This window comes from Platichthys flesus, chromosome 15 (assembly GCF_949316205.1).
Source record: "Platichthys flesus chromosome 15, fPlaFle2.1, whole genome shotgun sequence".
NCBI classification, from domain to species: domain Eukaryota; kingdom Metazoa; phylum Chordata; class Actinopteri; order Pleuronectiformes; family Pleuronectidae; genus Platichthys; species Platichthys flesus.
The window spans coordinates 1,259,051-1,285,550 of NC_084959.1; the positions used below are offsets into that span (position 1 = coordinate 1,259,051).

The window sequence follows — 26,500 nt, forward strand, 5'->3', positions numbered from 1 at the left end:
CCATCCCATCTTTCTTCTCTCTCCTCTTCCTTCATCCCTTGTTTACTGTTCGCCTTGTATTCATCCTCTACCTCTCCTTTCCTCAATCATTCCTTGTGTCCTCCTCTCATTTTATTTCCTCCCTCATCAACCTTTGCACACTTACTTCTTTCCTTCCTCCTTACTGGTTTCCTTCCCCCTATCACCCAGTCCCTTCTTTTATTTTCCTCTTTCTTCAGAATCCCTTGTTTCCTTCCTTTCCTTTCCTTCAGACCTTCTTCTCTCATCCACATCCATTCATTTATCCTCCTCTGTCCCCTTTCCTTTTCCTTCCTCTTCCTTCCTTTTCCTTCCGGTCTTCCCTCCCTCTCGTCCCTCTCTCTGGTTCTTTTGTCTCCCATGTCTCTTTCGGATCTCGTGAAGCGTGCAGGAGGATGAATCAGCTGTTTGGCCTTGTGAAGACTCACTTAGCTGTGTTTCATGTCAGTGGGCGAGCGCTGCTGACAAAGAACAGATTGAGAGAGTAAAAGAAAGAGAGCAAGTGGAGGCGGAGAGAGAGAAACATGGTGGGTAAAGAATAACGCCCCGAGTGAGGAGAGTAAATAAAAGAAGAGAAATTGAAGAGGAAAGATTAAACGTCTTTATAAACTCTACAAACCGAGCGTTCAGCCCATCTGCTGCCGAGACCTGATCCTGCTTCCACACACCGAGTCGTTCGGTCGCAGCGAGTTACGGGCATTATGGGAAAAATAGAGTATTATGGGACCTGCAGACATATTACTAAGCCGGGGGGGGGGGGGGGGGGGGGGGGTGCTGCCGCTGAGCCGTCACACAAATCCCACCTTTCCCAGGGTTTACTGAACGTATGTAGTGTGAGCTCCTGCAGAGGTGAAGCACCGCGGCCACATACTAATACACAGAGTGAAATACTGCAGCTCCAGTGATCCGGTGATTTATGGCTCGCTGGCTCTCGGGGCACAAATGGCCGTGGAAGTTTATAAAACTGTATTATTAAAAATGAAGGAGGGGAAAGGTGCTGATGATAATGTTTGCATATCACCGGGCTTCTATTTCCAGGTGATTGATGGAGCGACTGCTCGCTCGCAGGACGTCGGATACGTAATTCATGAAGAATGAGAGAAGTGAAGCGATGTCTGATCAGAAAACAATGAGCACTTATATAAATATGACAAATAAACACTGCTGGCCTGTTCATCTGTAGAAAATACTACAAATAATATAAATATCTGCGCTCACCATTAAGACCTGTATTAAATTCTGATGCATGAACCCTGTAAATAAAGATGCATCTCTATATCCTCACCTTGGGCAAAAATAAAGCTGAGATATTAGGAATATGGGCGTCGCCATCTTGTGTTTTTACTGACATTTGTTGCCAAATTCCCTAAATTCTGGAAACACAGGTAATGATGAATCGTTAACTAATTTTGACATTTCCTCTTGTTATCAAAACAGATCGAGACAATAAATTAAAATCCACAAAACCCGAAGGTGATCTCAAGTGTTCTTATGATTAGTTTTGCGTTTGCTAAATGAAATTTGACTTTTGCCCTCAACGTTCTTGAGATATTAATCTTATATGAGTAAACAGCTGCTTGTGTCATTGTCACTAGCTTCTGTTGTGATTGTGTTTCCGTTGTGTGGCGTTGGATTTCATCTTTTCCATTAATGCTCATGTGTGAGACGTCTCTGCTGAAGACAACAACGTTAAACCTCTGCTGCTGACACACAGGGTCACAATTACGTCCACACAAAACAATCTTTAGTATTCACGTGGTGCCTTCAGGCAGCTGCAGCTTCTGCTCAGACTCCGTGAGTCAGACGTCGAGCTGTGTAGCTGTGGAGTTGTCGAGTTGTCGCGCTGTCGAGTTGTCGAGCTCCTGCAGGAGGCGACGGCTGCAGTTTAAACCGCGGCGGAGCCTCTGATGTATTTTTCTTTCAGGTCGATAACCGAACCAACCATCTGCTCCGAAAACTCTCCTCTGGGAATATGCACCGGGCCATTAAGACCACAACTACCCACACCTTAAACACACTCTTCACAAGGGCTGTCAACCCTTCACACACACACACACACACACACACACACACACACAAACACACTGTACATGTTACTGTAAATCCCTCATCGTTTCAGCACCATCGGCACAAACTCTGAGGCGGTTTTACTTTGACGAGGACGTAAACATAAAAAGCAGCGTTCATGTTGTACATTCACAACCTGTCAATTCAAACTTATTCCACAGTTCAATCATCTCAAAATAGGAACGAGCGGGAGGAAACACTTCCTGCAGCCTTGTTAGCAGCACGGAGAAGGTCCTGAGGCTTCCCGGTGAGCGAGTGGACGTGTTGATGAGGTTTCTAACACGTGACGGACGTGAAACTGGAAGAATCTGGACCTTCTCCTGCTGCTTCTTCACAGGAGGAACATCTGTAGAGACTGCTTAACAGAGTTCACGAGTGAAAACGACTCATTTGTGTGGTTTCTTCGACAGGAAAAGAGCGTTTCAGGTAAAAAACTATTTCCTGTGTGTTGGTTTTAACTCTTCATTAAATACAAAGAGTTCCATTAGGCCTCAGGTCACCTCCTGAGAGCAGCTGGAGCGTCTTCATCCATTTACCAACTACATGACAAACATTTGTGTCTGAGGAGAAAACGAGAGTGAAGGTAAATAACTTCAGGTCAGAATCCAGACGTACGACCTTCACTCCAGGTTCACAGACCTGCTCTTCTATCTGCTCCTCCAGACAAAATCCTCCCAGACCTATTCTCCTCACCTCCTTCATCCCTCCTCTTCCTCCCTCCTCTCTCCATCTGCTCTTTTTCTCTGATTCACTTTCAATCGTCCTGGTGGTTAAACCCTGAAGAGAAAGCAGGAGGATGAAGGTGAAACGTACGAGGGTCCGTCTGGGACTGGACGGGGCCTGGGGGAGGTGTCAGCCATGTGGTGGTGGTGGTGGTGGTGGTGGGGGGGTGGGTGTTCAGGGTTAGATTGCACATTATCATGAAATATATTTAGCTGTCCTCCATCTCATTACAGCAGGTCAAAGAGAGCTGGAGGAGGATCTGGGTAGAACAAAGCAAAACGAGCCACTGAACACATTTAGCATGGAGGGGGGGGGGTGTGTGTAGCCTGCAGCGCTAACAGACAATTAAACTTCTTCTCAAAGAAAAGAAAAAAGAATATAAGACAAAAATGTCTCGTTACTACTTGAGGACGATGAGATTTTTTACATTAAAAACCTCTTCACGTTCAGGATCCTCTCACCAGATGAGCCTGAACCAAATTAACCAGTAAGACTCTGACCCCCCCCCCCCCCCCCCCCTTCAATACTAACAACTAGAGACCATCAGTGTAATAAGACCTACCTCCAATAAGAGAAACCATCTCTGACAAACAGGTATTTTACTTTCGTCCATGTCCCATCTGCTAACATGGAGGACTCATTCATACAGTGCAGCCGCCACCAGGGGGCAACGACACATTCATAAGGCTTCACTTTTGAGAGCTGTCATGTCCATCTTGATTTACAGTCAAATTAATATTACACAATATTAAGTGTACTACCCATCCTTCCTCGAGGGCCACGGGAGACACACCCGTCCCTGCACACGGCGGGTGAACTTATGAAATAATACTTAACAAACTGGATATTTATATTACATATGATCCATATAAGTATTCTGTTAGCCTGTCAATCACGGAGGAGAAACTCTGAGCACGAGCAGAAACATTCATAAACACGATGGAGCAACTTTGTCCACAAGAATTTTACATTTGATTGCGTATCTGAAAACTTGGCCTGGATCCACAGTGAATTCTCCTTCATTAACTTCTGGTGACGTGCCCCCCCCCCCCCCCCCCCGCCCCCCGTTCCATCAGTGCCTGTTTTAATGCTAATGAGCCATATGGCAGACACAAGTACAAATGAGGGCAGACGACAACAGAGCAAGTACACAAAAATACAAAGATCCATCCTGACAATTAGAGCACAACATCGTGTTCTAATTGTCAGGACGGATCTTGTCACTGATGTCTCGTGTTCGTTGTGTTGGCGTCGGCCGCGTCACGTGATCATCAGCTCCTCTGCAGCTGCTCCGAGTCGACGCTGTGAACCGAACGGACGTGAAGGACGAAGCGAGGACTCGTCTCGGTCTCTTGATTTGATCCCAACGAGTCGAATAAATGACAGTTTCAAAGGTTTTGGCAGAGGTGGAATAAAAGACTCTGATGCAGTGAGCTGCTCTGGCGGCTTCAGGCCTCGACTCCACCGGCCGAGCCAATTACTACCAAACAAAAAGCAACAGGGTGGAACCGTGTAAATCCAACCACACGTGGTTCATGTGACTCACAGAAGAAACGTGAATATTAGTGTTCAAAGAACAGAAATCCTTGTTTCTGATGCAGCTCAGAGAATCAGCTGTGATATGAAACAATCTGACAACTGCACTGTAGTTCATTCATAAAGGAAGGTTCTCCTTGATTTAGCCTGAAGCAACGGTTTGTAAATAAAGATGGACGACATGTTTCCACTTCTTCATGTGGCACAAAAATATGCTCAAATATAAACAAACCTTTCAAAACACATCAGAGTAATGAGATACTGCAGCCAGCCACCAGGGGGCAATCCAGATGTTTGGGGGAGAAGAATAGACATTGTCCAGTTCCCAGAATGCAACCTGCTCACAAAGAGTTTTGCCGGATGAATAACGGGTTAATCTGGCAGCGGCAAATTATTTCAAACTTTTCTAAATAATTCACGATTGCTGTAGAACTTCGTCCGGAGGGAAACGCGTGAGGCTTCACACAACGTGTTGTTACACACGTGTGTATTTGTGTTAACATGTTCGTTCACTCTGAGTAGTGGTGGGTTAGGAAACAAATGAAACAAAGCAAACACAGACGTCACGGCAAATCCTCAAAACTGTGATTTAAAAGTGTGTACTCGGTTTATCTCTGTATAAAATCCAATGTACGGACACACACACACACACACACACACACAACCCCACACACACAACCCCACACAGAGGGTTTAATGGACTCTTCATCATCTCCTTAACGTGGTCAGCTGACAGGAATCCACTGGCCACTCGTACACCAGCACATTTCCTATTCACTCCAGATAAAACCATGAAATACAGAACGCCTCCTTGAATAAATTCCTCGCCGTGGAGAGCCCCCCCCCCGCCCCCCCCGCTCTCGCAGTAACTCTGGAGTCTTTTACGGTCTTATTGCGGCTTAACGGTGTCCACTCGGAGCTGCAGGTAAGAGGCCGGGGAGTCGGAGGCTGTCGGGGGGGATTTACGATCCCAGCAGGTTTGACGGAACATAAAGATGAAGATCACGCAGGTCGTTTCCCCGGAGGACCGACATTTTCTCAGGAGCTGAACCATTAGTCCGGGTTTTGTGTTTGTGTTGCAGTTAAACCCAAACTGGCCTGGAACAGTCGCACAATCCCTCCAACATGAACCGACAACGTGAGGTCCTCGTAGAAGCCTCATAATGATGCTGTCATCACTGCGGCTGTGCTAAAAGTTGTTATTGCAATTAGAAACAAGTAAACTTTTATGGGTTTTGACAGATGAGTGTGTCTAAAGTTCTGAAGTGTGTCTCCTGCTCGCTGCCGCCTCAGAGCTGCCACTCAAACTTCCTCTAAGCAACTATCGGAGAGCGATTCCTGGAAATCTTTCTCTACCGGCTCAGCGTGAATCAGCAAACGAACCTCGAGCGCTGCCAATTATCACAGGTTAGATTTATAGTTCTGTTTGTTTTCACACCGGGGGTTCGATTCCGTTGCTCGTTAATGGACACGAGGAACCGGAGGTGCAGGATTTCCATGTCACTGAGGAATTGCTTCGGTTTAGTAAATAATAAAAGTGAAAAATAGAGTGGGAGCAAAGTGGAACCTTCCTCAGTGTTGGTGAGGATGAATAATTAATACTTTATTAATATATTAATATTCAAACCTACAAATTTAGAAACAAGCAGCTGGGAGGAGTCGTCCTGGGAGGTTCAGGCTCGTTTCCTGCCGTTATCTCCACGTCAAGTCAGAACCTGTTAACACACGACCTGACGGCCATGAGTAACACACATGTTACACAATCACTCACAGCGTCACAACCTCCTTGACCTCTGTCTGTGCTTGAGTTGTGTTTTTGGTTAAACATCTGTAAATAGTCGCAGCATCTTCACTCCTGCACGATCTATTAGAATATTTAACTTTCACCTCTCAGCCGCTGCCGGTCCACGTTTAATTCATCCCCCCCCCCCCCCCCCCCCCCCTCGACCGGGAAGTGGTCCTCGGGGCTGTGATCTCAACCCAGGACACCAGTCAGTGTTCATGAGGTTTATTCTGGGACTTGACTCTGACCACTCTGCCTCTGAAATGCTCCGTTTAGAGAACCAGCCTCCTTCAGACCCCACAGACACAAACCTGAGGACCAACATGTCCCTCGATTCAGGGCAGAACACACTTTTCTCAATGAGCCCAATCTGCTTGGTTTTACTCGCTGGGCTCAGACTTGTCCTGCGATCTTTGCAGCCTTTACCGCTCTCTCTCTCACTCGCTCGCTCTCTCTCTTTCATCCCTTCCCCCCCGTCCGTCTTCAATGAAAAATGATCCGGTACATGAAAAAGGGAAAAGGCATTAAAAGTCCTCACAGGCAGTTCTGAGGGAAGCGACTCTCCCAAGGGCAAACGTTTCAACAGAGGCTTCGTAGCAGGCGAGCCGAGCCTGGAGCCCAGAGGCTGAGGCAAGCTACCGGCAGTGGCTTCAGGCTACCGAGGGTCCACCGGGTCCACCGGGTCCACAGGGCCGAGACCCAGGCAGAATGAAACCAGTCTCAGCAGCTGGGAGGAAAACATCAAAACACAAACACACTCTCATTACAAATCAGCCATGGCGGAGCGGGTCAGGCCTCCTGGAGCCGACGTGCAGAGGGCGGCTGATCCCAGAGCCCGTTTGGGTCGCGACCCGGTGATCGAGAGTCCGGAGGAAGCTGCTTCAGTGGCTGAAGGTCGGAGCTGTTTGAATAATGACCACGAATAAATCCAACCCGCAGAGCAGGAAGCCGAGGTCAGAGGTTCAGGTTTAATAATCCCAGAACTCAACGGTAGGGCGCCGCTGAGTTTCACTTGCTAGACGATGTTTTTTAGAAACTTTCCAATTAGCTTGGCTCTCTGTCTCCTGAAGGACGACGGCCTCCATGATGTCTTCTTCTTCTCCCGCTGTTAGACTCGGCTTTACTCGGCCCTGACCCCAATGATCGCACAAATTCAGCTGCTGGACTCCATCCGTGACGCTCGGAGCAGGTGAGCGTTAATAAGCTGAGCTCTAAAAACGATTTGACCTGAAGTTCACAGCTTCAACCCCTCAGCTGATTCATTTCCCTGCAGAACGTCAGGCTTCAGAGCAAAGAGAGAAAATTAAAGTGAAAAGGTTTAAATGTTCTTTTGTTCTCACTTTGCTCGTCAGTGTGAGTTCATGGAGGAAGAAGCTGCCGCAGTTCCTCTTCATCAGTGGACGTGGTGCCACAGGTCGCCACCTAGAGGCGGCCAGCTGCCGGTGCCACTACAAAGATCCTCCGTCTGCAGAGTTTCCGTTTCAAGCATCTTTCAGATTCATACACACTCAACCAATAAGCGTTATAGAGATGTGTCGAGCACATGTGTGGGCGGGAGGGCAAGATGGCGTCACTTGTGTCCGAGGTGTTTCTCCTCTTATCTTAGTTAGAGTCCATCACTCAACCACACACACACAGTACAAAGCCTGACACACATAAACACATTATACACAATCTCACTGATTTACCCACAAACACACACTCTCAAAGCTGCTGATATATATAAATATAGATGCAGTGTTAAGCCTCAGCTGTAAGTTGAGTGATGTTCCCTAATGAGTTTATATAAACAGTATATTTATGTTTGCACGTGTTAATGCTTTGTCCTGCAGATTTATTTGCCAGTGAAGTGTCTGGTTCGGCCTCGGCAGCTTCTCCTACTTTCTCTCTCTCTCTCACTCTCTCTCTCTCTCTCTCTCTCTCTCTCTCTCTCTCTCTCGTTAGTTAATATTTAATGTGTTTTTTTCCCCAGTTTGGAGTGTTACATTATACAAAGAGGCTGTTAAAGACTTATGAGTTTGGCACAGTTCCGTCCATCTGCCATCTGCAGCCCTGACTCTGCCCCTGATCCCACGTTCAGGGGATCCTCCTGCGATGGGTCCCTGAAGGAGCAGAGATGCAGATGTTGCCCCGGTGCAAGTGAGTTCAACGGCTGCTGGAGACTGGCAGCGAGTCCTGGACGGAGGAGGAGCTGAGATCTGATTCAGGATCAGCTCAGACACCAACGGGGGAAAAGACTACGATTTGGTTTGTGCCACAAAACAATGTTATACTTTAATTGAAATGTAAAGTGATAAAGTTTTGTCTGGAGCGACAGTAAAGAAAAATGCAGACACTGAAAGAAAGAAAGGGCTCACTACAACAAAAAATCTATATCGCCCCCTGGTGGCTGGCTGCAAGATAGGTCCTAAGTGCCTGATGCTTCGTCCATGTTTATTGTCTCCTGGTTACTGAAGACATTTGTTGACAGTTAGATGTCTCTCTTCTCCCCCTGGCGGCTCACTACCTCCCCCTACTGTCACTTCTGCACCATCACAAGGGGCCGGATTCAAACTGTGAACGATTCGAGACGCAACAGAGTCAACGGGACGCGAGCGAGGGGAATGAAGGGAGGATGATCAGAATTAAATCAATTACAGAAAAAAACTGAGTAGGTTTTGTTATTGAGTTTTTAAATGCGCTCGAAGAGTTTTTGTGTTTATGATTCATGAGCACATCTGACAGGTTCAGTTCTCATCTCAGGTTAATGATCTCTGCACCTGAAGGTTTGAGATCATTCCTCAGTGTTTCAGCTGGTTGGGCGTCTGAAGGTTCTGGAGAAACCTGCTGCCGGGTGAGAAACCTGCGTCTCATCTGCACTGGCTGATTAGAAACTGGCTGGTTTAAGAAACCAACAACGATGTTCATGTCGAAGGTTTCAACAATATTTTCATGGTCAATATTTGCATTTGCTCTTCTGGCAACGAGAAAATTATTAAATATGAATCTGCAGCTGAATGTGGTTTATTCCTCGTGGTGACGGTCGATTGTCAAGAGCTTCAGACACAGAAGTTATTAAATCATAAATCAAGGTATTGTAAACACAAACTGTAAATTAAGACGATGGCGAATTTTACTATTGCCCCCTAGTGGCTGGATGCTGTATGTGTGTCATAAGCCCCCCCTCCTCATGTACCCGACCCAGGCTTTCTACATCAGGAGAAAGCAGAGATGTCTCGTGGATCTTTATTTACAGCAGCGCCCCCTGGAGACGAGGTCAGGAACCGGACACGCTTGTAACTTCAACCAGGTTGTTTCAGCTGTTTGAAATAAACTGATCTGTAAGTGAAAGACTCAGACACAAGGACGCCTCCGCCACCACAACACAAAAGATTCAAGTAATAACTAGATGCTACGTGCACGTGTTTATCTGTGCACGTGATGTCCAACACACACGAGTGAATCAACAGCTGTTAAAGTGCAGATTGGACCTGAGGACGAGTCTCGTCCCTCGTCTCTTGGACGTATGACGGCCCAGCGGAGGATCATAAAGCCGCCACATGTCATTACCAAAGCCATCGGTCCTCCCCCGCCAATAAAATACTTAATTACTCCCTGCATATAACTTTAATTGGCCCAACTGAGGTCATTGGAAATCCATGATACTGCTTTCATTGGCTTGGTTATGGCTCCTACAGCTCTTCACCGTCCAGTCGGACACGGCGGCCGGCTCCCGGCAGACAGACGGCGAATGGGAACACAGCCTGGGATGTGAGGTGGGTGGAGTCTAATCCTGGATGGAATACTCTCTGTTGTGGTTCGGCTGCAGAAACGTTCGCACAAAGCAACACAACAGACACACAGAGAATTATCACATCTAGTTTGCTTCTGATGCTCGTGGACATTTTATTCGTGTAGAAACGACTCGATTTGCAAATGTTATCACTTATAAACCAGTTAACATATTCGTACAAGAGTCAAATGTTATATTTTGATCATTTGCAAACTGCACGTTCATCTCTCACGAGCACAAACACCACATGTTGGTCAGTACAGATGTTCTTATGATTAACATGCATATTATAAATCATCTATCTGCCTGTCGTACCTGATCCTTTAGACACAAACACGAGTTGTTTAAAGAGTTTAGAACAAACTTTTAAATACTTTCATTTAAAACTAATTATAATAATCTAAAATGTGCTTTTGTTATAATGTAATAATCTTCATATTGAAATGATCATCGGTCATTCAGGTAAGTCCCATTTTCAGGTCAGAAAATATAAAAACATGAACGAAAAGAAAACTATTGTGAATAATACAATAGAAGTCATTTTAACAACGTTGATTATAATAATATTAGAAGAACCTGGAGTCACGTCTGCTTTATGAGCAGCAGCAGCATTAATACAACACAAGTAACTTCTTGGTTATTATCTAATAATTGTTTTTTTTGAGGCAATTCATCAGAATCCTGGAGTGAATTCATTAGAATGTAATCTTCTCTGAGGAACCTGGTCCAGACGTCCTCTCTGCTGTGGACGTGAGCTGGACGAGGAGTCGAGCGGCAGCGGGGCCGTCGCTGCCGCTCCTCTGTCAGTCACTGGGTCAGCTGACCGGCCCTCGTCACATCTTCCTGTGAGCCAATCACACACCGGCCGGGAATCAAACCTGAATAACCCCTGCGCAGCCATGCGATGTGTTCGTGCTGTTTCCCCCTCAGAGCTCGGGAGGAAAGTGCGGAGCGGCCGCCCGCGCTGATAAATACAGTCGACGGCTTCCAGCATCGAACCGCCGAGGCCGGAATGTGTTTAAACCTTCAGGGGCGGCGAGTCGGAGACGAGTCACCTCGGTGCTCGAGAGCAGAGTCGAGTTCACGTCACTGATTCGGTGAGAAGACTGTTCATGTAACTGGAGTGAAATGTGAGTGTCTAACACAGAGTGCAGATGTTCTTCAGAGATGAGATAACACAATCACACAGAGACACAATCAGGACAGGTGAACACACTCTGGGTCACACACACACACAGACGTGAGAGTGAGAGAAGTCGGTGCTGCAGAGATCCTTGATGAGCCGGAGCCGCCTCCTCGCTCGGCTGTAGAGATAAATGCTGTTGTTTAAAAATCACCATCTCTCTCTCTCTCTCTCTCTCTCTCTCTCTCTCTCTCTCTCTCTCTCTCTCTCTCTCTCTCTCTCTCTCTCTCTCTCTCTCTCTTTCTCTCTCTCTCTCTCTCTCTCTCTCTCTCTCTCTCTCTCAACTCAAACTCGTGCAGCTGCTCCTGTCAACGCCTTCACTCTTTGGTTCTGATGAATCCTCCAGCCATAACAGTGAGGATTTGATGGACACGTTAATGCTCCCGGAGGATGACCTCTGACCTCTGTGCTCGTGCCATCCTCAGGAATGAGCTCCGGCTTCAATCTGCCACGAAGTCCGGAGCCAGAAACCAAACTGTGAGAGAATCACATGGGCCGTCCTCCAAGAGGCTTTGGTGCTTTTACAAAGAAACAGAACAGAGTCCTCAGAAACACCTGATGGAGGACGAGGCAGCCGGCCGACACACACACACACACACACACACACACAACCCGCTGGCAGACACAATGGCAGCAAAGTCAAACAAGTCACACAACCAACACAGATGCACAGGAAACAAAGACAGCAGGAAAAAAAAGTGGCTCAGCTGCCAAATCAGCAGAAATCAGAACAATGATTCAGCTGCTCAGAAACACACGTGATGCACAATGTACGACAACAGCAGACACAAGGCCTGGTAACACAACAACACAACCGTGGCTTCACTCAGGACATGTTCAACGTTTCTAAGCACGAATCGTAAAGACTCCAAACGTCGTGTTTTCACCTCTTTTTGTGTAACTATGTTTTATGTCAGCGTTCATGCAGTCCTGCTTGATATGTATTTACTAATAATTCCTAAATCCATATTTTCATTTCACAGTTAAGTCGTTGATTTATTAATTATTAAGAATCTGAGTCAGATTCCGTGTTTTAAACATTATTGTAGGTTTTTTACCTTGAACCTTCCAGAGGCTACAGATCAAAACTAGCGTGTTTAGCTAATCCTGCACATTTAAACGTACTTATTAACATTTTCACTGATTTCTTAGAGATTAACTGGTGGATTGTGATGAAATGAAAATAGAGAAGTTTTGGTTTCACTAGTTTTTACGTCGTCCATCTTTATTTAAAGTCATTGACCTGCACAGACGGTGACAGATAAATAATCACTTAGAGATTTCACTTTGAAACAAACACTGCGTCTAAAACTGCTCTTCTAAACAACTGTCGACCCCGCCCCCCCCGTCCTCTCCACCTGACTCCCCCACTCCCCTCCCTCCCCCGCTGTGTCCCCCCCACTCTGCTGAGGACGGAGACAGCCATGAACTCAGACTCAGTGAAGCTGGGAGGACGTAAATGAATGAGGACCAGGATGAAGACTAATTTGCTCTCGCAGAGGACATCGCCTCTGAAAGGTTTGAGTCAGAGAAGAGCGAGGGGGAGGGAGAGAGAGAGAGCGAGAGAGAGATGGAGAGAGAGAGAGAGAGAGAGAGAGAGAGAGAGAGAGAGATGGAGAGAGAGAGAGAGAGAGAGAGATGTTGAGAGAGAGCACCCTTGGGAGCTGTGATGTGGAAACACTGGGCTCAGTCGAGAGGGAGACACTTCAAACCTCTGTTTATGTAATAACCAGATTGAATGGAGGAACTGATGAACGGGGGGGCGGGTGGATGAGTGATTTGAATGATGGCAGATGGAAAGATAATGGTGAGGGACATGAGACCGGAGAGAAGGAGTGTGAGGAGGGAGGAAAGAGAGGGAGAGAGGAAATGAAAGAGAAGGAGCGAGCAGAGAATCCGAGCGTGTGATTTAGCTCCGGAGCAGATTCTGTGATATTTAACGTGTTCATTACGCTCCGTGTTGTTAGCTCCCTGCTAATTATCCTGCTGCGGAGAAAATACATAAACAAGTGATGATTAAATCTGTTCTCGTGTGCACGGTCAGCACTTTCCTCCAGACCTAATTAACATGGAGGAGAGTGTTTGGAAGCTGGACTCCGGCCACATGAGGCAGCTTCAACAAGTCAGATGTTCCAGAGCAGTGAGAAGGAAACGTGAGATCCAGGGCGAGTACGACATGAAGCATAACAAGAGTCATTATATCATAATTATATAAAATAACCCTAAAAATACCAAGTTGTCTCTCAGACAGTAGGTGTCATGAAATAGTTACATCTCCACCAGGGAGGTTGTGTTTGTTATTGAATCAGCAGGATTATTATTTTTGTATTTTGTTTCACTTCCTCTGATGCGTTTTCCATGGGGCTTGTTTGTGTGGACGGTAAAAACTTTACGGGCGAAGCAAAACACCAAGTTAGAGATCTCTTATTTTAATAATAATAATTTAGTAAAAATGGCAGCTGCCACAGTTGAGATCATTAATAAACACTTGGACAAAGCGAGCGCCCTTTGAGTTTGATGATATAGAAAGGGGCTGGGTCCCGTTCCTGTGAGCAAACTCCATTTCCCATCAGGCCTTGCACTGAGTCGGGATCATGTCCGCAGGCACAAGATGTTTTTTTTTATTTCACGCAGCTGCTTTGTGTTTTGGTTTCACACCCTCGGCTCTGACAGGAAAGGATCCGGCACAAACCTCATTGGTCTAATGAAGTCATGTCACCTTCTCCCTGCCTTGGCCTGTGGGCAAACACCAGCTCTCCTCCAACTGGTCATTCCCCTCCCATCATACAGGAGATCTCCCAGCACAGATCTGCTAACACCAGCATCGCACTCAGCTCAGCTACACACGTGTTGTGAGTTCAGTTTCCACTGGAATCAGCAAAGTGACAGTTTCCAGTCGGCAAAACGGACAAATGAGAGTTTTAAACAAATTAAAACAACTTTCACTTCACGAGACAAAGAGTCTTCAGCTCTGTGAAGCCGAGAGACAAAGCTCAACCGTCTGAGGGTTTAGAGAACTCAGGTCGGTCACTCACCCATCACCCTGAGCCGCTCGGCGCCCACCACCACCTCCTGCTCGTCGGCGGAGAAGAGGAGTTTCCCGGCGGTGGATTTGACTTCAAACATCTTCCCCTGCGCTTTAAATCCGTGGGCTCCTGCCGAGTACACAGGGAGAGAGAGAGGAGACATCAAAGAGGGGCGAGCGGAGGCCGGACACCACTTCTCACTGAATTTACTTCTTATTGGAAAATGTGTCCAGGACCTGATGACATCTTCAATTATGACTCAGACTGTACCTCAACAGTCACATGTAGATTCTTCCTGGAGACTATTAAACAAACCAAGTGAAGTGAAGGGATGATGAAATAAAGTGAGAGTTACATTCAATAACAACCTCACACATGTTATGGTGTTCTATCATAAAACAGATTAGCAGATAAGTTTCATGTTTACACGTCTGTGTCTGTTTTGGTCTCAACCGCCTCCTGAAATCAAATTAATTTTAATTTAACTTGTGGAATTATAATTTAAAAAAATCCCTTACTTGCTGATATTTGACCTTAATTAAAAAAAACGATGTATTGTGATAAAGTTAAGTCAAAGCTAAGATAAAAGAGAAATAGTGAAAATAATAAAAGTTGTAAAGTATAATGATAAAAGATTTAAAGATTTGAAATATAGAAGGACAACTTGTTCGTCACAGAGTCTGAGACCTCAGTGTAACAGTGCTACATCTGTCCTGACATGAACATCTGTACAGAGAGATTCTTGTTCCTACTTTGATTTGACATCTTAAAACTCTGAATGAAACTCTGATGTGTTCATGTGGTCGTCAGTCAGTCGGCTGCTGTGAGTCAAGTTAAAGAGACGTTGAGAGGAACCTGTTGAGAACCTGCAGCTGCCACTCATCCAGATGTGACCTGAGCTTTTCACGGTTTCTCTGAACGTCTGCAGCAAAACGCCGGAGCCGCCACGACTGTGACAAACAAGGGATTCAACACGAAGACGGGTCCCTTCGGCTCAAATTGCTTTGTCTCACACGGCGGCTGAAAAACACCGGGCGCCCGAGAGGCCTGACCGATCGACACACGCACAACTGATTGTGTCGCTCTGCGTCCGAGACGAGAACAACCTGCAAACAACCGACGCTGAGGAACGACAGACGTCCTCCTACGTGTCGGTGGTTGACAAGAAGAAGAAGAAGAAGAAGAAGAAGAAGAAGAAGAAGAAGGAGAAGAAGAAGAAAGCAGCGAGTTCACTACGGCAGGAATTCGGTAGTTTGATTCTGGAAATGATGACGTCTGACGCTTACAGCCAAACTTCAAAGTCTATTTAAATCTTTGTTCACAACTTGTTTGGTTCAGAATCAAATTAAACTCCAACGATCTGAAGCTTCTTTATTCTTTAAAAAATAAGATTAGTTGAGGAGCAAGTCTGAGGAAACTCGGAGACGTTGGTTTGTGAAACAAAAACAGAAAATCTCTGTGAATAATTGAACAGAAACGTTTGTACAGGTTGTGTTGTTGTGTTGTTGTGTTGCAGCGGATGTCGTCAGTGTTGTTGGTTCTGAGGAATGAAAACATGAATCATATCAAAGGGAAACATGAACGAGCAGATGAAAGCAGTCTGTGTCTCTCACCTGTGACGAGCTGCGTGAGGAGCTGGTTGTTGCTGCCCAGGATGTTGATGGACACGTTTCTGGACGACTGCAGGAACAGCGGGCGGCCCTGTGGACACACGGAGCGCCGTCCTTATCAAACTGATACGTGCTCGGGTTCGAGAGCAAGAAGGAGAACGAGAGAGGAAACAGAAGATCCCCGGGGAAAGGAACGTTTGATGCAAACGTACATTTTGAGATTCTTCTTCCTGAGCTTTTCTCTCACGTCAGTGGAAATGAAACATCTCAATTATATTGAGTTTAAGTTTTTAATTCACATCAATTTGTCCGTTTTCATCTGCAGATTTAAATCCTGATCAAAGGCTGTTCTGTGAAAATGAGGTTTTTCTAATCCTTTGAGAAACATTTCAATACTTGAGTTTAACCTCCATTCACCAGACCTTCCAGTTGCACTCCTGTTAAAACCCAAAGGTTTTTACTGAAGGTTTAATTCCTGCATCGGTCGGATTTATAAAAGACGTATTTCAGACAAACATGGAGAGAATCACGTTTTTTAGATGCCTTTGACTTTCAGATTATTCAGACATTTTAAAAATTCCATTTTATAAATCCTTTAGTTTCAATATGTCGGGAACATAAAACAAGAATTTTTATCCATTTTTAGATTCAACAAGATTATAGATTATTTTGTGAATTAATTTTTCAAATTATTAGTTAAAGACCAAATGGACGTCATGAGATCTTCAACGGTCACACGGATGTGATTTGATAGTAACATGAAACACAGACACACATTTACGACTTTACCTTACAACATACACACACAAACAGACACGCACACACACACAAACACACTTAGACCTAAGCCGACCTCTCTGTTCGCTACCTTCCATTTCCCATGATGCACTGCACCGATGTGAATGCCGATCACGTCGGACACTCGGCTCTTTCTGTGCCGACTAATCTTCATGCCTCAGTCAACTTCTTAATAAGAGATAAGGGCCGGACCATTGTGGCGGCTGGGGGGGGGGGGGGAGGGACCAGCCTTGTGTGTATATTACTGATAACATTATGGCTCTCGACAAACTTACTGAAGTTCCCACAGTAAACGCAGAGAATGTGCGATACACAAGCAGGAAGTGATCACAATAACAACGAGCTGTGACCTGAATGTGCGACGAACAAGAAGTTTGAGACTCGACACAAAGACGAGATGATGAAGAGACTGTGGAGTCCGGAGAACCTCGAGGTGTGTGTGTGTGTGTGTGTGTGTGTGTGAGTCTGTAATAATAATAATAATAATAATAATAATAATAATAATAATACTGATAAACAGTATTTTATAGCACCTTCCTGGACCAGTGTGAAATAGGACATTCACCTCATCCGGACCCCGACCTCAACGGATCGCGGATTACGCCAACGGATCAAGGATCATAGCAGCGGCCAATCATGGTGGCAGCTGATCGCGGACAAAGAACATTCAAAACTGCCTATCAAAATACGATTACTAGTGGCATTCATTGCACTTCTGTCCATCCTGGAAGAGGGATCCCTTGCATGCGTCTCTTCCTGAGGTTTCTACTTTTTTCCTGTCAAGGTTTTTGTAGGTTTTCCTAACCCTTGTGAGGGTTGAGGGCAGAGGATGCCACACGAGCGAGTTCAATAGGACCACGAGCATTAGATTTGCCTTCCAAACTTACATTAGACGTTAAACCACCACCAGTGTCTAGACCCCGGGGGGTATTCCTGTTCGATGCTCTGCTACACCCCCTTCTAAATCCTGATGACATCTCACAGGGGTCTAAAAGGCCAAAGACTGTTTAACGTTCTCATTTCTGTGCGTGTAAAAAGAGAATGAATAAAATCTGTTAATTGGAAATCAAGTCTGTCCTGATTGAAGTAAAACCCTAACCCATATTTCCAGCAGTTACTTGTTCTTCCATCCTCCTCCTCTGACCCGAGGTCGGGTCGTTTCAGCTCTGTGTTCCTGGCGTTGCTCTTCCTGTGGAGCTTTCCAGCTCCTCCTGATGGATCCTGGGTGTTTCCCAGGCCAGGTGGGGGTTTAAATCCCACCAGCGAGTTCTGGATCCCCCCCGGTGTCTCCGCCTGGATGGACGTGCCTGAAAACTTCCAATGGTCGACTCCGAACTCCAGCTCCATCTCCAAGACTCAGCGCAGAGCTCGTGACCTTTAGTGAGGGTCAGTCAATGACCACATGTTACTCTGCACTGATCCATGTCTTCATCTCCTGCTCCATCGTCTTCTCACTCGTCCACAAGTCCCTGAGACACCTGAACCCCTTCACTCGGAGCAGCATGTCCCCTGAACCCAGAGAGAGCGACCCAGCGTCTCCAGCAGGGAACCGACCTGGAAGCTGCTGATCCAGTTAACGAGACTCTAACTTCACACTGAGCCTCGGCCCCTGTAGCTGATAAACAGATGGAGTCACACAACCAGCTCCTGAGCTCCTCTGGCTCAACTTACTGAGCTTTAATTCAGGCAGATTTCTGAGCCTCTGGAGCACGACTCTGCCTCCAGGTCATATTTCTATAACCAGCTCCGATCCACTCGTCTTCCTGCAGGTCTCTCACTCCTCGCTCCCCCCCTCCCTCTGTGCGAGAGGCGTCCTGCTGGGAGTAATGTGGTCGACCGCATCAGTAACGAATTGAAGAGCGAGGCCGAGCAGATCAGAAACACGACAACAAACTAAACATGTACTCAACACAAACATCCCCACGGCGCCGCGGCAGGAGGAGCGAGCCACGGATTTAAAGCTCAAATTTAAAACTCAAACCTTGAAAACACACAACACGAGTCTCATGGAGCTGGAGGCTCAGAAACCTCCTCTGGAGACCTTATACTTTATATGTTTCATTTCCTGATTCCTGCAGGACTCCTCCAGCAGACGAGAGCAGATTTCAGACTGTAAGTAAAGACGTTTGATCAGAGCTCCTGTAAAGAAACGTTCTCTCACATGTTTGTGTTTCCACTCTGGTCTCCTCCAGCCGAGCCTCAGCTCCTCTGGTCAGTTCCTCTGTCGTCTGTGTTCCAGCAGCTCCTCCTGAACACGCGTCTGTTATTTGTCTCAGAGGAGAGCTTCACTGTCGTGAGGAGGTTTGATCCCAGTCGGGTGGATTTTAACTGTGTCACTCAGGGACGCTCATAAAAGCTGAGTTCTGTGTGTTTCTATACAAACTAAATTGTCATTATTCCTCTTTAAAGAGCGTCGAGTTGATGTTTCTCCTGGAATATGAATATGTTCTCGTGACGTCTCCACGTGGACGCGCTCGCGCTCGTGTGAGTCGGCGTTGAACTCGGCCTCCGCCTGTCAGAACATCCCATCTCTCTCACTCTAATTCCGTCCTCCTCCATCTGTCTTCCTGTCTCCGTCTCAATTACTGCTTCCTCTTCCTCTCCTCTTCCCCCGTGTCTCCGCCCCTCCTGCTCTCTTGCTCCTTGTCTTCGCTCCTCATCCCTCATCCTCCCTCTCGGCTCACGGAAGGTCCCAGACAGACGAGATGGAGCTCGCCGCTCCCTCCCATTATCCCGCTCGCCGTCCACTACCCGCGAGCAGCTGTTGTTACTGTGACGCGACAGGGGGAGAGAGAGTCGCTGTTTCTTTATCGTGGCCATCTCTCCGTCCGGCCGGGCTCCTCCTCCTGCAGTCGCCGGCCGGACGACAGGAAGCTGCTCTGACCACCTGGGACCTCAGACCCGACCAGAAGGTGTGAGGCAGGAGAAGTGAGGCTGGAGCTGTGGCTACGAGTGAGCACCTCGCCGGAGAGAGCGGCTCACTAGAGACAGAGCAGCTCGCTGGAGAGAGCAGCTCGCCGGAGAGAGCGGCTCACTAGAGAGAGAGCAGCTCGCCGGAAAGAGCGGCTCGCTGTAGAGAGCAGCTCGCCGGAAAGAGCAGCTCAATAGAGAGAGAGCAACTCGCCGGAAAGAGCAGCTCACTAGAGAGAGAGCAACTCGCCGGAGAGAGCAGCTCACTAGAGAGAGAGCAACTCACCGGAAAGAGCAGCTCACTAGAGAGAGAGCAACTCACCGGAAAGAGCAGCTCACTAGAGAGAGAGCAGCTCGCCGGAAAGTAAAACCAGCTCAGTGGAAATTCAACATGTCAGCATTTATCTATGTAAACTCTACTCATAGTAAAAACAACTACACATCCTACAACCGTCTGCTTCTGTTGTGTGTCAGTGTACAAAGACAGCGGGTGTTGATGTGGTTGTGTGTGTTAGTTTGTGTGTCTGTCGGTGTGCCACTCACTGGCTTGGACTGGATTTCTTTGGCATAGAGAGGTTGGAGGAACTCGGAGTCTCCCTCCAGTTTCAGGCCCTTCTCTGTGATTCGGAGGTTCCCCATTCCGTCCTGCAAGGAACAAACACACAAACACACACACACACACACACACAGTTAGTTTCATACGCACATCAACACAAAGGCAACAACTCGAAGGATTTTACAGTTTTTCTGCATCATTACGTAACATGATTGTCTTTTATTTCTCACACACATTATTTCTCACATCTATGAGAGAAAATATGAATATATAATCACATACACACACACACACACACACACACACACACACACACACACACACACACACACACACTAAACCGTCTCCACAGTTAAATCAGCTGCTCTAATCTCTTAATCTGCTGTTTAATGCAGTGACTGAGGTTCATGACTCCAGCTTCAGTTTACAAACTGATTCATTGGCAAACATGTCGCACACGTAGTGTATATGTATATATATATATATATATATATATATAAATAGAAACTGTTTTCTATTATGAAATACAAGAGATAATATAAAAACTGTGTTCAGTAAATCTCAGTCGTCAAACTGCAGCACAGAGATTTTATTGTTCCATAAACATGTGACTCATATCTCTGTGAGTTTGAAGGAGACAGATTCTTCTCACTCTGGTCGATCAGGTGAATCTGAGTTATCACTGAAGACGTTCACACGCTGTAAAGTGTCAGGTTTCATTTATTAAAATGAGACGTAAAGTTTTCAGCTGTGAATCCTGAAGTGAACAGAGCTTCTCATAATAAACAGACCAGAACCATTTACTCTTAAAAACACTGAATAACGATAACGATAACAAAAAACTAAGCTGTTTCACTGGAGAATGATATGAGGTCACTGTGACCTTTGACCCTCAGCCCCCAAAATTGAATCAGTTGATCTTTGACTTCTAGTAAATGTTTCTACCACATATGAACAAATTCCCTCTTGGTGTTCTGGAGAAATCGTGTTCACAACAACACACGAGACGGACGGAGGAACCAACAGAAACCATAAAGCCTCCAGCCACTAGGTGTCGCCAGAGAGGAGACATGACCACTGCTGCAGGGAAGAAGAGAAAACCCAAACAGAGCCTGGATTCAAACCAATACCACCCTGGCCCTGAGGTGACCCACTGTACCCCCCCTTCATCAGAATCTGGTTTTCAAACCTAAAGGATAATTTCTCTGAGCAGAAGCCAAACTCGTTCTAAACTCGTTTTAAACTCAAACGCTGTGTTTGCTAAATGAAGTCATGTTGAGGCGACAGCAGAAACAGAATATTCTTTAAAGAGGGAAACGGCTGCGAGGCTCTAATGGGGGATTTCTCCATCAGCAGTAAAGATGCTTCTCTTGTGTTTCGTGTGCACCTTATTTTACTGGTTTGTTATCTTGTGAAAACAAACTGCGTCAGAGGAGCTGCAGCTGATCCTGTGTCTGTGAGAGAGGATCACACAACCGGAGGAGATTCAGTCATTCTGTACCTTACAGCAGATCTCCTGCTGGATGCTTCCACAGATAAGAGTCAGAGAGCGGGGGGGGGGGGGGGGGGGGGGCTGTATGATCTCCTCCTGCAAAGACGTTTTTGTTTTCCCGCCGTGGTTTGATCCCTCGGGCTCCGACGAGCAAATGGAGATCAAGACCCCTCGAATCCCAAAGTGCCCGAGGACGGGTTTCAAGCCTCCTCCATGTAACCCCCCCCCCTCCATGGTGTACAACATATTATGATTCTGGGAGTGTAAGGCAGCGGGGGGGGGTTTGAGCCGTGGACGTGCCTCGCCTGTGAATTGCCCTCCGGTGGAAGTCGGGCCCGTCAGCGACTTCAGAGCTGATTCTGAGTCAGTTTCCCTCGTTGTGATGACGAGCAGCCAGAGGAAGAAACGAGTCTCGTGTTCGCTCTCCGCTGACAGATCGATTTCATCAGTCCATCTTCTCTGGGACGTACTGTACACACCGAGTGAATCCTCCCCCCCACGCTTCACCCCCCCCCCCCCCCGAGGAGATAAGTCCCTTACAAAGGAGCAAAGTTTCAGATACTCTGCTCGTGTCTCCTCTGGAAACTCAAACCTAATTTGGTTCCATCCCATAAAAAAGTGTTTTACAGACGGAGGAGAAAGTGTCATGATGGAATAATGTGAATCCATTAAGAATGAGATCTTAGTTTTCTAACTCGGGACCAGACGCGTAACAAGAGACCAAGAGGAAAGAAATGAATTCATAAACGAGTGTGAAAGGAAAAGTTACAGAAACATAGATGATCAAAGTGTCTCAATTTACAGGAACAACTACAATTCTTACCACTACAACCACTACAAACCAGTTTAAACGTTTTTTTAATAATACATCGATTTGATCAACATATATTAAATATAAAAAACTGCTTCAAATTGAGAGAAACTGGTTTGAACTGGTTCAGAGACACAGACTCACACTCTGTTGAGACGTGTTCAGATTTTATTTAGATACAAACTTCCTCCAGTTGTGTTTTCATAAATGCTGCTGCTGTGTGTGTGTGTGTGTGTGTGTCTGTGTGTGTGTGTGTGTGTGTGCAGACTCACGATCGATACGACCAAAACAAAGCACTTTCTGAACGCAGCTGATTTCTATATAAATTCCGTCCACTCACTCAGCTCCACAGTGAACTGGTGTGGAGGAGCTGAGTGAGTGAGTGGAGTCTGAATGAGTCAGCACCGGATTGTCCCCGTCCGGCCGCGACACAGAGGTGACAGAAACGAGCGCTCCTTCATTGTGTTGAGCTTCCTCACGTTTACAGGAGATGAACGACGAAGGGAAAAGTTGGAAAAGATATAATAATCTCTTCAATAAAATAACACTCTCACTGCAGAAACTGAAAGAGCACGGACCACTTGTGTGTCTGTGTGTGTGCGTGTGTGTGTGTGTCTGTGTGTGTGTGTAGTTTCTTTTCTGGTCCAAATTCTCTTCTTTTCATTCTCTGCGATGAGCACAGCGAAGCGAGGCGAGCTCCATGAATAATTCAGGACGCCTCTGCAGGACGGAGGCCTCTGAACACTCAGGTGTGTTTCTCTTCACCTCCGCTCCGGCCTCTCTTCTCCTCCTCCTCCTCCCTCCCTCTGTTTTCCATGTCCTTAAAGACCTCTCGCTTGTTTCCGTCCCCCCTCGCTGATCAACCTCTTAGATTCCTCTTATCTCGTTATCTTTTCTGTTCCCGCTCTACCTTCATTTTCTCTCGTTTACATATCTTTCTTTTTTCCCCGTTAGAGGAAAACGAAGAGGTGGTTTCGTTTCAGCACCACGGAGAGAGACTCCCTGAAAGTGAAGCCAGGGCATCATGGTCGCCCCCTGGTGGCTGGCTGCAGTACAGCTGCTCCATGTTAGCAGATGGGACATGGACCAAACTTTAATAATAAGAATCTAAGGCCACGTGAAATAAATGTTTCTGAAAACGTCAAACTGAACATTTGGGAAAAGACGACGTCACACTTTGTTAGATGATCATGTGACAGAAACAACAACAACAACAACAACAACAACAGCTAGTTACTTACTATAAACAAGTTTCTCTATGCGTGGTTAGCACTGTTTGGTCTTATTACAAGTTAGAAGTTATATTTAACGCCACTGCTCCACGTTACTGATGTTCACAGACCTCTGTCTTCCTCTCTGGTATTTAACGGAGCATCTGGACTGTATCGCCCCCTACTGGGCTGGCATGCTGGTTTGAGTGTATGTTTGCGTGGACAGAGTTATTTTCTCTGCAGTTGTGTAGAAGAGGCCGGAGCTCTGTGAAGTGCCCTCTGGTGGAATTATAACTCCGGCCTCAAACCACTTGAACTGCTCATAAATCCCGTGTTTAACTTCCTGTGGTGGAAATATGGTCCAGCTCACTTCAGAACAAATGGAAGTTCAGCTCGGTCCTGAATCCTGTTTTCTGTTCGCTTCCCTGAAGCTCTGAAGGATTTGGACCTAATTCATCACACATACATTCCACCTCAGCTCCCCCCCACACCCTTTTCTCCCCTCTCTCTCTCTCTCTCTCTCTCTGTCTCTGTCTCTCTCCCCCCCCCCCTTGGTGTTTGCTCCAACAAAGACTAAATTGATCTACACTCGACGCCAGCGTTGCCTCCACTGTCACTGCTGTGTTAGCTTGATAGTTACTGAGAATTTATTGTGTTTGTGTGTACTTTGTGAGTGTGTGTGTCCGTGTGCGCCAGGCTGCTCTGTTTACCTGGCACTGTGTTTGTATGTTTGTGTGTTTGTGTGTGTGTGTGTGTGTGTGTGTGTGTGTGTGTGAGCTAAGGAGAAAACGTCTGTCATGTAGATAACATTTGTGCCTTTGGTTCCCTCTGTTATTCTGCAGATTTATTTGGCCCAGCTGTGCTACGGCAGAGGTGTGTGTGTGTTGGTGTGTTTGTGTGTGTATGTGTGTCTCTCTCTGTGTGTGTGTATGTGTTTGTGTGTGTGTCTCTCTCTCTCTGTGTGTGTGCGTATCTGTGTGTATTTGTGTCTCTCTCTCTGTGTGTGTGTATGTGTTTGTGTGTGTGTCTCTCTCTCTCTGTGTGTGTGCGTATCTGTGTGTATGTGTGTCTCTCTCTGTGTGTGCGTATGTGTTTGTATGTGTGTCTCTCTCTGTGTGTGTGTTTGTTTGTAGGAGCAGTGCCCCGAAGTCTCCGTCTTCTCAGAGCCGCGAGTCTCCTCTGTCGATAGCGTGGAGCTCTCGGCCCGTCATCGAGTCATCGAGTCATCGAGCGTCTGCATCGATATGCATCAAGCCGCCACCCGAGGCTGAAGCAGATATAGACGTGTTGATGCTCGGTGGGAAATATCAGAGTCTTCATGTTTCATACGAGTCATCATCGTCTGCTCGGTGGAAACACAGAGTCTGAGCTGGTGTCCTCCCACACGGAGCAGGAGGTCCTGGGATCAGGTGTCTACACATCTTACTGAAGTTCACACTCCAAACAGAAACTTCATGGTTCATAACTTCAAATAGAAAGAGAACTGGAGCACAGCCATGTTTCCTGATGAAGACAAAGTGACTGAGCACCGAGCTGCAGCAGAGACACGACCACGAGGAACCAGACTTCCCATGATGCTCTGCTACACACGTAAACTCCTCCCAGATGAAGCTGCAGCTCGACACGTTCACAACCTCCAGACTCACCAGGAGATCACATAAAGCTCGGAGGTCTACGAGCGTCTGAACGACCCAGCGTCAGGGTTTGAATCCTTCAGAGTCCGAACCTCTCACACACGAAGAGCTCGACTCAATAAACCAAACACTGGCCCCGAAAAAAAGGGAGTTTAGATAAATCATTACAAACCACGTCCTGGGAAGCAAACAAGCAAACACTGAACATCTCTACACAACATCGAGATCCTCTCAACACAACAACAAACAGCTTCAGGGTTACTCAGGGGTAAGTTTCATGTTATGAGTTGTGACGTTTCATTTCTAAATATGATGTAAAACTGGTGATAATGTGTTTTGATGACTGAGAACCATCGTTAATGTCCGTGTGAGTTTGAATCTGTATTATTACGAGACTCAGTGTGAATGTTTCCTTTGGGTTTAATGGAACCTAAACTTCCTGATGGAACGTGACCTGAGATGAGGAGACTGAAAACAACACAAACTCATACACTAAATAATAATAATACTGACGGAGTCCATAGACAGTTCAAACTACGTCTCCATTGATAAGCGAGTTGGAGAAGTGAGGCTGTGGAGGTCAGAGAGAGAAGAAGCCGTGTCACTGACTTTGATTCACAAACTACAGCAAGAGAAACACAGGATGTCTCTTTGCTCTAGTGTGTTATCAAGTTTTTTATTGAATAATAAAGTTCTGCAAAGTCAAACCTCTGTTTAAAAAGAAGCTGCCTCCTGAAAGTCAAACTTCATAATGTGGAAAGAATGAGACGTCTCTTTGACTGACGACTTCACCGGCTATAAAACCAAACTGCTGCTTTATGAACGATGTTCAGCTTTGTTTTGAAAGCTCAGAGTTTATGCTGTTGTCGTTTTAAGATACGAGGAGACACACAATGTTTATTTCTTCTATTTGTTCTGTCCGATGCTTTGTGCTTATTAAAGTTATGGAGAGTGAGACAGTCTGAAGTGGTGAAGGAAGCAAAGAGGAGTCTGAGGACAGAGAAGTGTTTTCTGAACATCAGAGAATGAAAACACATCAGAGCAGAATGTGTCTCCTTTACCATTTATCTTCAAACATAACCAAACTGTCCTGGTGAGTTCTTAAAGTTGGAGACTGAACCTGTTTTAAACCAGGTCTCACTTCATTAGACTTTAAAATTCAACCCACAGAGGCTCAACTGACCCACAACTGATTGTGGGACACTGAGTGTGAAACTCTTCAGGCCAATCAAGAGCTGCAGTCCTCCGCTGCATCTGAAGGACCTCAGATAATCACAGCCCTGGACTGGGAGCCAGGACCAGTCCAGGAGAAGACTGGTTTCACGCTGGGTTTGGAGTAAAAATAGTAAAAATCAATTAAACTCTGTGTT

General features: G+C 46.3%; 1 protein-coding gene across 2 annotated transcripts in view; it reads right to left on the reverse strand.

Annotated features, from left to right (window-relative positions):
- sgcd (sarcoglycan, delta (dystrophin-associated glycoprotein)) overlaps positions 1–26,500 on the reverse strand; it is a 102,084-nt gene that overhangs the window by 18,008 nt on the left and 57,576 nt on the right. For both annotated transcript variants that reach the window (XM_062406674.1, XM_062406673.1), the window contains exons 3-5: positions 19,970–20,071; positions 15,722–15,809; positions 14,118–14,237 (exon numbers count right to left, since the gene is read on the reverse strand). In XM_062406674.1, the coding sequence (XP_062262658.1) occupies positions 14,118–14,237; positions 15,722–15,809; positions 19,970–20,071 (310 nt within the window). The remainder of the gene's footprint in view (positions 1–14,117; positions 14,238–15,721; positions 15,810–19,969; positions 20,072–26,500) is intronic.